General features: G+C 42.5%; 3 protein-coding genes across 5 annotated transcripts in view; 1 reads left to right on the top strand and 2 right to left on the bottom strand.

Annotated features, from left to right (window-relative positions):
* Nucleotides 1-699: 699 nt before the first annotated feature.
* SDHAF2 (succinate dehydrogenase complex assembly factor 2) lies at nt 700-12,356 on the bottom strand. The gene is made up of 4 exons (XM_006173178.3): nt 12,200-12,356; nt 8,060-8,283; nt 7,870-7,979; nt 700-1,013 (listed from the first exon to the last, which is right to left on the bottom strand). Exons 1-4 carry the CDS (start codon nt 12,233-12,235, stop codon nt 883-885), a joined length of 501 nt encoding a protein of 166 aa, XP_006173240.1. The 5' UTR covers nt 12,236-12,356; the 3' UTR covers nt 700-882.
* CPSF7 (cleavage and polyadenylation specific factor 7) overlaps nt 12,356-16,396 on the top strand; it is a 22,094-nt gene continuing 18,053 nt past the window's right edge. For 2 of the 3 annotated variants that reach the window (XM_032489546.1, XM_032489544.1), the window contains exons 1-2: nt 12,356-12,462; nt 13,086-13,194. In XM_032489546.1, coding sequence (XP_032345437.1) covers nt 13,141-13,194 — 54 coding nt within the window. In that variant the 5' untranslated portion in view covers nt 12,356-12,462; nt 13,086-13,140. Of the gene's footprint in view, nt 12,536-13,085; nt 13,195-16,396 lie in introns of all 3 variants that reach the window. The other variant, XM_032489545.1, reaches the window with a different exon arrangement.
* The window catches only part of TMEM216 (transmembrane protein 216), a 27,231-nt gene continuing 25,142 nt past the window's right edge, over nt 14,308-16,396 (bottom strand). The window contains exon 4 of the mRNA XM_032489552.1: nt 14,308-16,261. Within this exon, the coding sequence (XP_032345443.1) occupies nt 16,029-16,261 (233 nt within the window). The 3' untranslated portion in view covers nt 14,308-16,028. The remainder of the gene's footprint in view (nt 16,262-16,396) is intronic.

Raw genomic sequence — 16,396 nt, 5'->3', positions numbered from 1 at the left:
AGACCACCTTCTGAGTGATGCAGAAGTCTTTCGGCCCTAGAGCTAAACATTTTCAACTGATTCACTGTAAATGTTATTTCTTATGCGTTATTCGTTGGTCAACTAAAAGAATTGTGGAGACTGCAGAAATACAGAAAAAGTTTGCTATAGTGCTACATGGAGATAAAACCTATGGTTGTGACCTTTTAAAACTCTACAAACACATGACTGTGGATTATACGAGAACAGGCAAAATTAAAATTACTGTGTGAGGGCTGGGGAATTGGGATTCTCCTTTTTAAAATATTCTTTAATGTTCAATCACCATTCTGTTTACAGAGTGAGCATTTGAGAGAAAATCTGAGGACGAGGACGCTGCCTCTTAAGCGGCACGCCCTCGCCGTCCCTGCCAGCCCCCCTCATTCTGCTTGCTGGGCCTTGGAAGGATCTGGCTCAGTGGGCTTGGATCAGCTTCCCTCGGCAGACAGCACCATACCAGGCTGGAAGAGTCACCGGGGAACTTTCCACACAGCAGCGCAGCTGGCTGCCCCTTTTCACTGTGCACATCTCTGGCTGAAGCAAGGAGCCGGCGCAATCTCTTCCCCTACAGCACCCCGCAGTGGCCAAGCCCTGCATCCGCAGACAGGAGCCCGAGAAACAGGCCTGAGGGCCAGTAACATGGAAAAGCTGCTTTTGAGGCTCAGACAGAACGAAAAGGTCTTAGAGTGAGATACACTGAACATTTATTTACATGTCCTCCGAGGGAGGTAGGTCCACCATGGGAGGCAGGGCGAACAGTCTGGGCGGGCTGAGCACCTAAGGAGAAGCAGGAAACCAAGGCCACTCTCGGTCACAAGCAGTGAGCGCCCGTGGACCCAGGCCAGGCGGGCAGCCGTGCGCAGCTCAACGTGGCTTCTCGAAGAGGTATTCGAGATCTGGGGCCCGCAGTCTCTGCTCTTTGTTTTTGTTTTTAGCAAAGTCTCGCAGCAGTGCCATGACTTCATTTTCAAATATTTCTGGGGCTGGTTTTGCTTCTGCAAGAGAAGGATGGGCAAAAAGAATTATGCTGGTCAGTCATCTCTCAGGTAGAAGGATCTCGAAACTCCAAACTCTGGCCTTGGCCAAGAACCACGGCAGGTACACAGACCAGCGCCATCCTTCCCCTAAATACACACGGCAGCCGGCCCCATGAACCTACAGCAGCCTCTATTTGTACAGGGCTTTCCCGGAACAGCTGCTCGCATTTGCTCACATATTGTCCGTGGCTGCTTTCCTGCAGGACTGGTGGAGCTGAGTAGGTGCAACAGAGGCCGTGTGGCTGCAAGACTAAAACACTTACTGTGTGGTCTTTTATGAACAATTTTGCCGACCCTGGGCCCATCCAATCCACTGCTATGCTCTGCGTTTGGTACTTCAGTTGTTTTCTGGGTACTGTGTTTCCTTTCTAGTCTATAAATGTCCTGAGGCAAAAGTCCTTGGATGTAAGTGACAGCAACTGATAACTCTAGGAAACTTAAGCAAAAAGGAGTTTACTGGGAGACTGTTAGAGGTCCACAAAACTGACAAGAATCTGGAGAACCAGATTTAAACGGACAGGCAACCGAGGCCCTAAAGAGCTAAAGAAATGAGGATGCCGGCCTCTGGCCATGGAAGGGATGGTCTGGTGGGATGCTGTTCGCCTCCAACTTTCTTTCCACCCTTGAGACACTCACTTAAGGTTCAAATTACAAGCAAAGACTCCCACTGGGAAAGCTCAGGTAATGTGCTCTGAAATTTCCCTTCTAGCAAGACGAAATACAAGGAGAGGGAATTCCCCGAAACCAAGTTTGATTTCCCCCCACTCAGCACAGAGCCTGGCATCTAGTGGGCCTGGCATCTGTTTTTTTGTGACAATCAAAATAAGGTCAAGGAGATTTAGGCTTCCCCCCAGGATGTTGAAAGTTGGAGAGAAGACTGCACTCATCCCAACATGAAAAAGTCAGATAAACTAGAAACATCGTAACTTTCTTGAAGTCATCAGAGAGCTGAGGTCACAGGGCAACCAAATAGAATAAAATCTAAGAAAGAGCCTCTGAAAGGAGAAACTGGAAATGAGCACCTGCTCACCTGCACAGGAAGAAGAGCACTGGGCACCATACAAACAGGTAAGAATTCAGCTAAAATTTTTAACCAACTGCCAAAAGCCAAGTGTAGGCTAGCAGGAGAGTATGAAATCTCTGGGAGCCACAGACACAAGGAGACTTTGCCCCAATGTGCATGTTCTTCTCAACAAACCTCCACTGAGTGTGCTCGTGACAGAGACGGTCCAGAGCAGGAGGCCGGAGAAAGCCTTGCACAAAAGCCTCAAGTGACTTGGAGTAAGTCAGTGAATCCTGTCTCCTACAGGCCACATGTGAGGACCCATATGGGAGGGAAAGAGAAAAAAAAAAAATCCTCTACCCTTGTGGGATCAGTAGGATCACTGGGAAAGGCCACCCCTGAGACCCATGGCCACAGGGACTGAAGCTGGACCAGGATTAACAGAAAACACCCTCCAGATCTCCCCCACCCCCCACAAACCAACAAGCACCAAGAGGAAATCAATAGGAAGCTACTGCTGGGGGAGGACAAGAACACAGTGAGAGATTCCCTTTGAGGCACAGAGACACAGGAAGGCTGAAAGCTGAGGGTAGAACAAAACACTGAGAAACACCCTCTGGCAACTCAGCCCCCACCCTGACCACACAGGAGCAACAGAGGCTGGTGGTGAACTGAAGAGAACCCAGGAATAACAAAATCCAAAGTGAGCCTAACTCCTAACTAGACGGACTCGATTCCCATTCTAACAGCCTGGCAGAAGCAGCATGCCCATTTCTAAGCATAAATACTATTTACCTCAGTTTTTACTGACTTACTCATGATGTCTAACATTTACTCCAAAATTATGAAATACATACAGACAAAAGAAAAATGAAAAACAATGCACTGTGAAGGGACAAAGCAATCGACAGAAACAGACTCAGGAATGACCCAGATGTTAGAACTATTAGACAGGAAATTTAAGTAACTATTACCATCATGTTAAAGGTGCTAGTGGAAAAAGTAGGAAAAATATATGAAAAAAAGATGAGGGAGGTGGAAACTATAAAAGTCAAATGGAAATGTTAAAAAGAAAAATAGTAGCCCATAAGCAGAATGACCTCAACAGGCTCATCATAAGGTTTAACATGGTTAAGGAAAGAATTAGTGAACTGGAAGATGGATCAATAGATATTATCCAGTGTAAATTACCCAGACTAATACATAAAGAGAAAAATAAGAGTGAGAGACACAAAACACAGGATCCAAAAGCTGTGGGACAGTATCAGTCTAAACTAAATGTAACCGAAATCCTAGAAGGAAGAGAGGCAGAAGAAATACATGAAGAAACTGTGGCAGAAGAAATACATGAAGAAAAAGTGGATGAGAATTTTCCAACAATGATGGAAGATATAAAACACAGATCCAAACCCAGGTCAACTCCTAACCAGGCTGACTCCATCCTACCCAAAACAGCCTTGCAAAAGAAGAGTGCCCATGTTTAAGTGCTGAAAGGAAAAATGGTGAACCTATCATTCTATACCTACTGAAAATACCTTTTGAAAATGGCAAAAACTGAGAGAATTCATAACAGACAACCTGCACTACAAGAAATATTAAAAGAAGTTCTTCAGGCAGAAGGAATACGATACCAGAGAAATATGGCTCTACATAAAGAAATGAACATCTCCAGAGATGATTAAAATGAAGGCAAATATAAAATATAATGTACTTTACACATTGCAATACACATTGGATATTATCTCACACACATATTTATATATAATACATGTAACTTATATATTTATAAATACAAAATACAATGTATCCTCTTCCTTCTTTTAAATATATCTAAAGATAACTGTCTAAAGTGAAACAACAGAAAAGCAGTGTAGACTCACAGCATAAGTAAAACTGAAAAGCATGGCAACAATAGGACAAAACGTGGAATGGACGAATTGGAGTATACTAGTGGCAGTTCTTACAGGGGGAGGGTACAGCTCAAGTGGTAGAGCACATGCCTAGCATGCACAGAGTCCTGGGTTCAATCCCAGGTACTGCCTCTAAAAATAAATAAACTGAATTACCTTCCTCCCCTGCCAAAAAAAACAAAAACAAAAAACCAAGCCAAAAAAAAAAGTTCTTATATTATACATGAAGCAGTATAATATTACTTGAAGGTAGACTGTGATTAATTAAAGATGATTGATTAAAGGTGATTACTTACAGTATACTGTAAACCCTAGGGCAATCACTAAAAAAATTATAAAGAGATATAAATAATAAACGAACAGTGGAGATAAAATGAAATTTTAAATACTCAAAAAAAAAATCCATGGAAATAGAGGGGGAAAAAGAATAAAGAACAGACAGACAGAACTAGGAAACACAAACAAAAAACCCCACAAATTAATTATGTATAAATGGCCAAAACACACCAATGTAAAGACAGAGACTATAAGATTAGATTAAAAAAAGAATGACTATATATGCTGTCTATAAGCAGCTCAATTTAAATGTAAAGACAAGATAAATTAAAAGAATGGTGTGATAAGCAGATTTCTAAGTTGGCCCCCAGTATTTCCCACACTCCTGTATATAAGCCCTGTGTAATCCCCAGGACTGTGATACGATGATCTTTACTCCCATGATTGGGTTATGTTATATGGCACCACTGACCTCAGGACAGGAAGATTATCCAGGTGGTTATGACCTAATCATATGCGCTCTTTAAAGGCAGAATTTTCTCCAGCTGGTGGCAGGAGGGGATGTCAGGGAGCTGTGAAGCACGAGAGGGAGTCCATGTGAGGGAGGGTCTCCACTGCTGAGATGGAGGATGCCATGGTAAGAACCTAAGAGTGGCTTCTAGAAGCTGAAAGAGATCGACAGCTAGCAAGACAATCAGGATCTCAGGAAATGAGTGCTCCTAGCAACCGGAATGAGCTCCCAGGCAGGAATGTACAATAGATGACACGGATTTCAGACTGCAAGATCTGGCCACAGCTTCTGACCTACAGAACCATGGGCTAATAAACGTTTGTTGTTGAAAGTCACTAATTGCAGTAATTTGTTACGCAAAAGGAAACTAATATAAATGGAAAAATACATACCATGCAAAAGCTAATCGAAAGAAAGCTGGAGCGTCTACCTTACTATCAGACACTTCGGAGCTATCAGCAATAAAGACAGGCAATATATAATGATAAAGGATTCAATTCATCAAGAAGATACAACAATCCTAAATATGTCTTCATAGAATAACAGAGCTATAAAACACATAAAGCAAACACTGAGAGAACTGAAAGGAGTACTAGATGAACCCAAATTATAGCTGGAGATTTCAACACTCATTAATTGATACGGAGTATAGAGAAAATCAGTCAGAATATACCAGACGTGAAGAATGGTATCAACCAACCTGACCTACTTGACATTTACAGAAAACTTCACCAGCAAGTGCAGAACAACATGTTATGTTCAAATAAATTCATGTGGAACATTTATCAAGACACACATTTCAGGCCATAAAATTAATTTCAAAAAAATTTAAAAGAACTGAAATTGTATAACATAATGCTCCATGGTCACAATGGAATCAATAACAGAAAAATATCTGGAAAATCTGGAAATATCTGAAAATTAAACATACTTTTAAGTAACTCATGGGTCTAAGAGGAAGTCACAAGGGAATTAGAGACTATTTTGAATTGAATGAAAATGAAAACATAACACATCCAAATTTGTAACATATAGTTATAGCAGTACTTAGAGGGAAATTTATAGCATCAAATGCTTAGAGTGGAAAAGAAAACAAACAACCCAATTAAAAAAAAAATGGGGGGAAATTTGAAGAGACACACCACCAAAGAGTTATGAATGGCAAATGACTTGAAAAGACCCTCAAAATCCTTAGTCATTAGGGTCATGCCAATTAAAACTGCAGTGATACACACCACTGTTATTAGCCTCTTAGAGTGGCTAAAAACAGAAACAAATAAAACCCCAATCATACCAAGCACTGGTAAAGAAGGGGAACATCTATTGCTTCTCGGCCTTTTGGCTAAGATCAAGCGAAAGGGAACATCTATTCCTTTCTTCACACCCTGCCCCTGGCAATCATTGGTCTGCGTCCTTTCCATACAGTTTTGCCTTTTCTAGAGTATCATATAAATGGAATCATACAGTATGTAGTCTTTGAGTCTAGCCTCTTCCACTTAGCATAGGAGTTGGCAAACTATGGCATACTGCCTGTTTCTGTCTGGCCTGTGAGCTGAGAACGATTTTTAACTGATTGAGGGAAAAAACAATATTTCACGACACATGAAAATTATATGAAATTCAAACTTTAATGCTCACCAATAAAGTTTTATTGGATCATGGTCACCCTCGTTTGTTTACATACTGTCCATGGCTGTATGCACGCATGATGGCAGACTTGAATAATTATGACAGAGACTGTATGGTCTGCAAAGCCCAAAATATTTACTACCTGGCCCATCAGAGAAAAAGTTTGCTATGAAGTTAAACACACACTTACCATATGACCCAGCAACCCTTCCGCTGGGCAGTCACCCAAGAAAAACTAAAACCTAAATTCACAAAACCCTGTATGCAGAGATTTACAGCAGCTTTATTCATAATCGCCTAAAACTGGAGATACCCTAACGTTCCTCAACTGCTCAGTAGATAAACTGTGGTACATCCACACGCTGGAATTCCACTCAATAGTAAAGAATGAACTATTGATACAGCCACACAAATGAATGTCAAATACATGATGCCAAGTCAGGGGCAAACATTTTCTATTAAGGGCCAGATGGTAAATATTTCACACTTTGTGGATTTTCTAATGGTTATATAAGCTTCTAGACCCTGTATTGTTACCCTTCATACTTGGAACCCATAGAATGGTTTCTACTTTATGATACAAATATTCAGTGGAAACACAAAAACAGGAGATACAGAGTGTGACAGAAATGGATGAGATGTCCCCTCATATCTATTGTCCCATTTTTCCTTGATAATAGACTCCCCAGTTTATCTGGGCACATGGAATAGACTACATTATTTCTTTCTTATGGCCAGGTGCAGCCAAGTGACTAAACTGTGGCCAATGGAAAAGAAGTGGAATTACGATGTATAATTTCTTGAAAAGGATCCATAAAAAATGGGGTGTGCTCGCCATATTTTTTTCCTGGCTGAAATGTGGCTATGACAGACAGAGCCTCAGCAGCCATCTTGGGTCATGAGGTAGATGACAAATAGGGAAGGTGAAGGAGCAGCAAGTCAAGAGGACTCTGGACAATGTGACTTTGAAACCCTTCTCTGCACTCTGGAGAGTCTATCTCTGGACTTCTGTTATGAGAAAGAGAGTTCTGTCTTGTTTAAGCTACTATTGTTTTGGACTTTTTTTTTTTTAACTCACAGCCAAAGTGAATCTAACTACACACAGTGAGACTTCATTCCTCACAAAGGCAGCCAGAATGTGACTCCCAAGACCCGCCTGCTGTGCAGCCCTACAGAGCTATCTTGGTCCACTCCACTCCCAGCCTGGTTTTTCTTCAACCTCCCCTTTGATACTGTGAGCCTCCTATAAAATTCCACTAAATCCCCTTTTTGCTTAAGCTAGACAGAAGAGGTTTCTATCGCTTGCAAACAAAGAACTTTAACTAATAAAACAAATTTTGCTCGCTTTGGAAAAATGTGAATAGTGTTTGGGTTGAGTGTCTACTGCATGATAAAAGGAAAAAAAATCGCCCTGATACAATTCCAGGCTCAAGTCAGCCCAAGTCACCCTATTTTTCACCCCATGCTGCTACTCATGCCCAGTACCTGTAGCCCAGTAGTAAATATCCCAGTCATTACTGGGCTCGTTAATCAGGCGATCGTAGAGGTTTAGCTGTTTCTCTGTCATGTGGTGCAGATATTCCTTAGCAAAGAGGCTAGAAATGAGAAAGAGAAAGAACTTGAAAAAGCTGTCTCTAGTCAAAGAAAAGCGACACCAAGACTCCTATTCCCCTACCTAAGCAGAATGCAGTTTTCCAACATTCCTCTCTTTCTGCTCTCATAGAGCAGGCGGGCTCTTTTGGTTTCTATGGATTCATCGGTTCGCTCCTGCCACGGAGGCAAAGGGATTTCAATCATGTCCTTCTGGGAATCAGTTGGGCTGTCACCTCTGTAGCAGCGTCTGAATGATGTCACACTGAGTGAAGGAGACACCAGGTGGCGCCGAGACAGAGCAAGCATCTGAAACACACAAGCCACACAAGCCAAGAACACCTTTGTAATAACGACTACCATTCACTCGACACTTACTAGGTACAAGATGTATTCAATCTTATTTAGTCCTTAAGAAGTTATGCTGATTCCTGTAACAACTGTAAATGGAGTATAATCTTTAAAAATGGTAACTTGCTATGCTATACACCGGAAACTTATAAAATACTGTAAATCAACTATACTTCAATAAAAAAAATTTTGTTGTGCTGATACTGTCCCCACTTTATGGCTTAGAAAGCTGAGACTCAGAGAGTAATTGCAGTAACGACTAGAGCCCAGCCCTAACTGCAAACGTGTTCTTAACCAGTGCCTTCCCAGAAACTCTTCAGCAGAAATATTTTCTCCTTCCTTTGCATTTTCTTAAAATTCTTAAAATATGGTTTGCATTCTGGTCACTTGCCTGTATTAAAATCTGAGCATATGGTGATGGCATGGTCCCTAATCCCCCAAAGTCTGCCATCTAGAGAACGGCAAAAACTACCAAGATGTGAGAAGGTGCTGATGTCAGCAAGATGATGAAATAGGAAGCCCCACACCCCTCTTCTACCATGGAGATACCAACTCCCCAACAATACATGGACCAATTCCCTTTATGAGAAATCCATAAACCAGTTAAGAAGCTCCTGAACCCCAGGTGAGCACAAAACCAGCTGCATTACAGCTGGAAGGAAAATTCATGGCACTCATTCATCACAGACCCTCCTCCCGGCTCAGCCCAGCGCAACTGGAGATAATTCTCAGCTCCTGGCTTCTCCCTGGGGATGCAAGAAGACTGAAACCTACGTCCAACACACAGCCTTTCAGGGGGGTGCCTGAATGACTAGTTTCTGTCTTGTTTGAATCTAAGTGTGACAGAAAGGGTGCCAGGTTGGGGGCTGCTGAGAACTAGGTGAGGGTTTGGACTAGGATATACTTACTCACCATCATCCCTACCCCTGGCTCAGTACAAAACAAGCAGGAGAAAACCCCCAACTCCTGACTTCTTCCTGGGGAGGGAAGAGTTAGAATGTGTATCCAACGTTCCAGCTTTTCAGGGAGCTGCCTGAGAGAATGGTTTCTGTCTCACCTGTCTCAGAGCGCTCACAGGACTCAACACACTCTAGATACCTGGGGGCCTCTGAAAACAAGAGAGCTGGGTGGCTTGCTGCTGCTCCTGAGGACCCATGGGACAGCAGACAGAGGCCAATGGAAAGAAAAAAGCAGAGCATGCATCCAAAGCTCCTCCTTTTCAAGGAGCTGCACAAGGGACTGGTTTCTGTCCTGGCCAACTTGCAGCATTCAAGGAATACCGGACACTGTAGAAGCCTGGGGGCTGCTGAGAAGGAGAGTTGGGAGGTTTGTGGCAGCTCGAGAACCTGCACTACCAAAAGTAGACACCAGAGGGAGCAAGAGATTATGAGCTCCTGAAAAAAGAAACCAGCAAATCCCTAGTTGGGATTTTGCATGGACAAGTCTAGAGGAGACATTTCCACAAAGAAGTTTTGAGAGGCCCCCCAGATGCTCTAGCTGGACTGATTAGCAAAGGTCCTTCCTTGTACAAAGGCAGCCCAAAAAGACTGGGAGAGCTGGCTGTTTTTACAAATGCATGGATCTATGCACAAAGTTGCAAGGGATATGAAATAGCAAAACAAAGGAATAAAATTAATTTCCAGAAATCAACACTGAAAACAGAGGTATATGAACCACCTGACAAATAACTCAAAATAACTGTCATTAAGACGTTCAATGAGCTGAAGAAAACAATGCATGAACAAAATGAGAATATCAACAAAGAGAAATATTAAAAAAAAAATTTTAGAACTGAAGAATACACCAAATTGAAAATTTCACTACAGAGGTGAAACAGTAGACCTGATCCAGCAGAAGAATCAGTGAACTCAAAGACAGATCATTTGAAATTACCCAGAGGAAGACAAAAAAAAAGGAAAAAGAAAAAAAAAGAGAGAAATATGCCTAGGGGACTTATGGGACATCATCAAGAAGATCAATATAAGTATTATGAGAGTCCCAGAAGGAGGAAAGAAACAGAAAGGGGCAGAAAGCTTATTTGAAGGAATAATGGCCCAAAACTTCCCAAATTTGGGGAAAGAAATGGAAATCCAAATTGAAGAAGCCTGTAGAATCCAAAGGACACTAAATAGCAACACAAAAGCATATGAAAGCATAAAGCTCACTGGTAAAGGTAAATATATGACAAACACAGAATACTGTAACACTGTAACAATGGTGTGTAAATCATTTTTAATTCTTGCTTAGAAGTTAAAAGACAAAAACGTAAAAAAACTATAAAATATACTAATAGATACACAATATAAAATACGTAATTGTGACGTTGATAACCTAAGGTGGTAACATAAGGTGGGAGGAGTAAAAGAACAGAGTTTTCCTATGTGACTGAAGTTATTATCAGTTTAAAATAGATTATAGGATGTCTTATGTAAGCCCCATGGTAACCACAGAGAAAACACCTATATATAATAGAAAATGAGAAAGGAATCAAAGCCCATCTCTGTAGGAAAAAAAAAATTAATGAAACACAAAGGATGGCAGCAAGAGAGGAAAAGAGGCACACAAAAGCTACAAGATAGATAGAAAACAATTAACAACATGGCAATAGTAAGTCCTCCTCTATGAATAATTATTTTAAATGTAAGTGGATTAAACTCCCCAATCAAGAGAGAGTGGCTGAATAGATTAAAACACCCCACAAGATCCAACTATATGCCTTTACAAGAAACTCATTTTTAGATGTTAGGAAACATGTAGGCTGAAAGTGGAAGTTTGAAATATACTGCATACAAATGATAACCAAAAGTGAGCAGAGATGGCCCTACTTATAACAGATAGAGCACACTTTAAGTCAAAACCTGTCACAAGAAATAAAGAAGGACATGATAAAAAGGTCAATTCACCATGAGGATATAACAATTACAAATACATATGCAGTCAACATCAGAGCACCCAAATATATGAAGCAAATATTCATAGAACTGAAGGGAGAAATAGACAGTAACACAATAATAGTTGGAGATTTCAAAATCTACTTTTGGTAATGGACAGAACATCCAGACAGAAGAGCAAGAAGGAAATAGAGGACTTGAACAACACTGTAAGCCAAATGGACCAAACAAACATACACAGAACATTCCACCCAACAGCAGAATACACACTATTCTCAAGCACACTGAGAACACTGTCCAGGATAGACAACACGTTAGGGTATGAAACAAGTCTTAACAAAAAAGACTGAAATCATACAAAGCACCTTTTCTGACCACAACAGAAATCAACAGCAGAAGGAAAACCAAAAAATTCACAAGTATGTGAAAATTAAACAACACACTCTCGAACAACCAATGGATCAAAGAAGAAATCAAAGGGGAATTAGAAAATATATGGAAACAAACAAAAAAAAAACACAACATACAAAAAAAATTATGAGATTCAGCAAAAGCAGTACTAAGAGAGAAGTTTACAATGTTAACAGCCTATATTCAAAAAGAAGAAAAATCTTATGAAGCTATGTGAAACCATGACAAATATTAGAGAATTTTAAAAGAACAGAGAGTCCTAAGAACAGAGTGAAGGGGCGCCCAGAGGCTGTCTGGCCAGCTCCACCTGGGAAATAGGTGAAATCTGAATTGGGTCTCCCACGAAGCCTGATCGTTCACAGATATTATGAGACAGGCACATCGTGGGTTCAGGCAAGGGTGGACACAACCCGAATCTCCTACGTTGCAAGATCGACCTCCCCTTGGGTCTGCCCTTGTCCTGGGCTATCAAGCAGCTGGATGCTTCTCCCAGTCTCCAAGACCGCGGAGGAAGACAAGACACAGTTCCCACTGTGGCCTGCTCAGGGCCCTTGAATCCCCACTTTCCTCACCCGAGCAAGAGCCGGGAACACGGATGCCACAGCCATTTTTTCCGACCCGCATCGGAAGCCGGCGGACGGCCACTTCCGGAAACTTCCGGACACCGGATCTGCAGGCAGCGTCGCCGAGGACTTGAGACGGAAGATGCGTCCTCGCGTATGGCGGAAGTGGCTGTGCGTGTGACGTCAGCGGCGGGGGGCGGGACCTGGGGCCGAGAGCGGTTCGCGCGCTTCGGGCCTAGTCCGGACTCGCCGCCGCCGCCGCCATATTCCCGGTAACGGGGGCGCGCGGCCGGGGGCCGGCTGGGCCGGAAGAGGGCTCGGGGACGGCGCTGAGGCGGGGAGGGGGTCGGTTGAGTTTGGGGCAGCCGGAGTTGGCGGGCGGCGGGAGGCGCAGGCCTTTGAGGGAGGGGGCCGAGGGCGTCGGGCCGGGTCTGTGGGGAGGGAGCGGGGCGGGCCTAGCCGGGGGCGAGGATTAGGCCTGGGTGGGGAGCGGAGGTGGTTAGAGCTCTGGGACCCGCAGGGACTCCAGCCGGGGCCGCTTGGGGCCTAGGCAGCTGCGGCGGGCTGGGGATGCGGGCTTCGCCACCGTCGTTCTTCACAGCGCCATCCGAGGGCCCCTAGGAGCAGAGGCCTGGACATTTTCTCGTCGCGCCGCGAATAGTCGGGGCGCAACTCCGGTCGGGCCCGAGGGTGATGGGCAGCGAGCCCCGCGAGCCCCGGCGGCCTGGGAGAGCGAGGGGCGGCGCGAGGCCGGGGGCGGGGCGGAGCGGGTGGGGCCGAGCTCGGGCTGCCGGGATGCTGCGTCTCTGGAGACGGGTGGTTGGCAACCAATGCTCTCCTCCCAGCCCAGGACCCTCATGCCTTCTAAATCTTCCTTTTCTTCTGGATATCGCAGTGGCATCTTTCTTACCTTGTCCAACCTCCGGGCTCGAGATCTTCCTTCTGGAGCCATGTCAGAAGGAGTGGACTTGATTGATATATATGCTGACGAGGAGTTCAATCAGGTGAGGGGTCATCGGGAGCATTGGGATTTTCCTGTATCAGCTGAAGAATCACTTCCAGCAGACTTGCAGTGGTTCCAAGTTATGTCAATCATTGAGAATTTACTAGGCCTGAACACGCCTCTGACAGGTCTAAAATTTTCCCTCTAGCACAGACTTTAGGACTTCTGACCATTCCACTTTATGTTAATTTAAGCTTCCAGGCTTAATTTTAAAGGCTTTGATTTAAGAGCAAATAAAAATCAGGTTTAATAGAATGGTGAATCAACCTGTGGAACTTGCTCCCCCAGGAAGCCAAAGTTGGATGTCAGTCTCCTCAAAGACTAACCAGATTTAAAAATCAGAATTATGTTTGCTGTAGTATTCGTGAGGACAATGTTGATACCTGTTCCTTTGAGATTCTCCCAAACTGCTGCTGGAGAAATGTAGTTTCCTCCTCCATAAGGCAGAGCAAGGGACAGTGTAAAAGATACTTTAACGTTTAATTTCAGCTGCATTCCAATTGTTTTCTGTCTTACTTCCAGAAGTAGCTTGACTCCAGTCTTGAGAAGCCCTAGGCATTTTAGTGTAATACATTTTATTGATGAATCTAATTGTTTGATGGGGAGAGGTAAAGGTGTTGGACGAACCAATTAAGCAGATGTAAACACATTCACATGCTGTAAGTTGGATTTGTTGGTCTCATTATGTCATGTCAAGGAACATAACGCACTGATCTCCCTTGAAACAGTAACCTCATATACAGTTCAGTTCTGAGCTCTGGAGGTCAAACCTCAAGAATGTTCCAAAGTCTCTATTTAAAACTTACGAATATGTTGCCTGGATTGTTTTCAGCACTATTCTCCTTGAGTAAGCTGGTTCTTCCCATTGACATCTTTCACTGGGTATATGTAAGGACCTGAAAGAGGATAAAAGGAATAGGCTGGGGAAGGAAGGTGCTCTGGTTAGACCCTGACTTTGATATGAAGCAACAGAAGAGGTTGATATATGCATTTCTTATACTTGGCCTAAGTTTACATTAAAAAAAATTCTTTTACTGTTTTATGCTTTTTGAACATGGAGATTTTAAAACATACACAAAGTTGGCAGAATAGTGTAATGACCTTCTAACGGTTATACAGCTTCACCAGGTATACTTTTATTAGTTATCCTCCCATGTCTTCTCATGCAAACAAGTCATCTACATGTGGTTGCCAGTTAAATCAACATTTCTTAGGAAACTTTTTAAAAAATTTCAAACAAGTCGGATAAATACAAGATAGCAAGAAGAGGCTCCATTAGTCTTTTTCTATTAATAAAAAACCTTTTCCCCTTAATTTTCTTATCTCTGGGTTAATAACAGTGCTGCTGATTCACTTTGGCATATGGGTAGAATGATGTCCTTGACCACAGATCTACCATATTTGGCCTGAGAAATGAGATTTCATAATTTCTTGAGCATTATAGCTTGTAGGTCGCAGGCAAGAAGCAGGCCTCGTCCAATGGTCTCTGCTTTGTCAGGTTAGAAGTCACTGGACTCAACAATTTCTTCTCTGGTCTCTTTAGTTAAACAGGACTTTGTTATGAGTCTAAGATAAGCCAAAGAGGGTGTGTAAAACCTAGTAGACATTTACACTAAACAGACTATATTTGATACTTGGTAAGTTGAAGAAAGTATAGATTTTGAATGTTTTATGTCTTGGGGGAAGTCTGGGGAGGGGTGCTTTTTTCTGCATGAATGAGTTAATTTTTAGCAAAGCTGGTTTTAGTGTAATTTGGAGGCTGCTAAGGAAGTGGTAAAGGCTCTGTTTGGCTGGAATTGTTAACAGCAAGGCAACCAGTAGAGATTGTGTTTTAGAATGTTTTAAGAATGTCATTGATTTACCCCAGGCTTACCCATGCACAAAAACCTTGTCACGTGTACTTTGCTCCCCAGGGAAAATAAATACAGTTCCTAGGTGGAACCCTGTGGTGCTGACTCCCGAATCTCTTACAGCATGTGCTGCAAAAGCCTCTTTTGCAGAGCTGTTTTACTGCTGTTATATTGAGAGTCTTGGGATTGACAGTGCTCTCTTGGGCTGGGGAGAACAACTCTGGAAAAGTGACTGAGAGCTGCCATTCTGAGTGTTCCTCCCCATTCTGTTCTTGTGCTGAGACAAGCCCTCTACACAGTGTGCCCTGTTTTCCTCCTTAATTTCATCAATAGACATTTATTGAGCTACTTCTGTTTGCTAGGCTTAGTGTTAGGATTAGTGAGACAAATGGGGAAAATGGATTTCTATGCTCAAGAGTTTCCATTCCTGGTCGTTGAAGACAGTGGGCAGTTAAGGGAAGAAGAGTGAGATGAGGACTGTGGAAATAGTAGTTATAAAGTCAAAAACTTTGAGCTTTAGTTACAATTAAAAGAAACAATGATATCAAATGGTTGATTTGAAAAAAATAAATCCTAAACTTTACTACTCCCCTTAGATAACAGGAAAAGGGCTGTCAGGTAGGAACATGAGCATACAGGTGGGGAAGTCCTTATTTAAATTCAGAATTATGCAAATTCTCTTGTAAACCAGGAAGCTTCATGAGACAATCTCAGTTATTTTTATGCTATTCAACACAAAATCCTTCCTGGTAATTCAATATGAAATACATCTTTTTTGATATCCCTGGAATAAAACCTTCAACATTAGTGCCTGTAAAACATTGTATTTTTCACTTAATTTGTAGAGTTAAGTTTTACTTCAACTGCATAAATCATCAGCTCATTTGGTAATCAGAAAAACCTCAGGCCCTAATCTGTTTTTCTGTTTTAGCATCTGAAGAGTAAAGTGAATTGGTGTTGCTAGCAGATTAAGTCCAAACACAACTTAGTACATTGTTTCTTCAATAAAATCTTCAACAGAATCCTCAGCAGGTCTGCCTTGTACACGAGAACAGTTCCCACAAACTTCTTTGAACTGAGGCTCTGTGGCCCAGAGAGACCGTTTAAATCTTGTGACAATTTTGCATTCGTTGAATCCTTTTGTGTTTCTTAAAGTGGTAAAGTAATCCATACACCAAGGTCTTCCAGAATTGAGTCTATCATATTCTCTGAGGAACCCTGAAAGAGTAGATTATTTGCTTAGGCTTATGATATGGGGGATTTCCTGGTGATACATTTGATCTCTCACCTGTCCAGATCTGCATGTTCACTACCCAGTTATCAGAAATACTTTTTCTATTACAGCTTTCAGAC

This window comes from Camelus ferus, chromosome 10 (assembly GCF_009834535.1).
Source record: "Camelus ferus isolate YT-003-E chromosome 10, BCGSAC_Cfer_1.0, whole genome shotgun sequence".
Classification (NCBI taxonomy): domain Eukaryota; kingdom Metazoa; phylum Chordata; class Mammalia; order Artiodactyla; family Camelidae; genus Camelus; species Camelus ferus.
The sequence above is the reverse complement of the archived record's forward strand: the minus strand, read 5'-3'. Positions and strand labels throughout refer to the sequence as shown.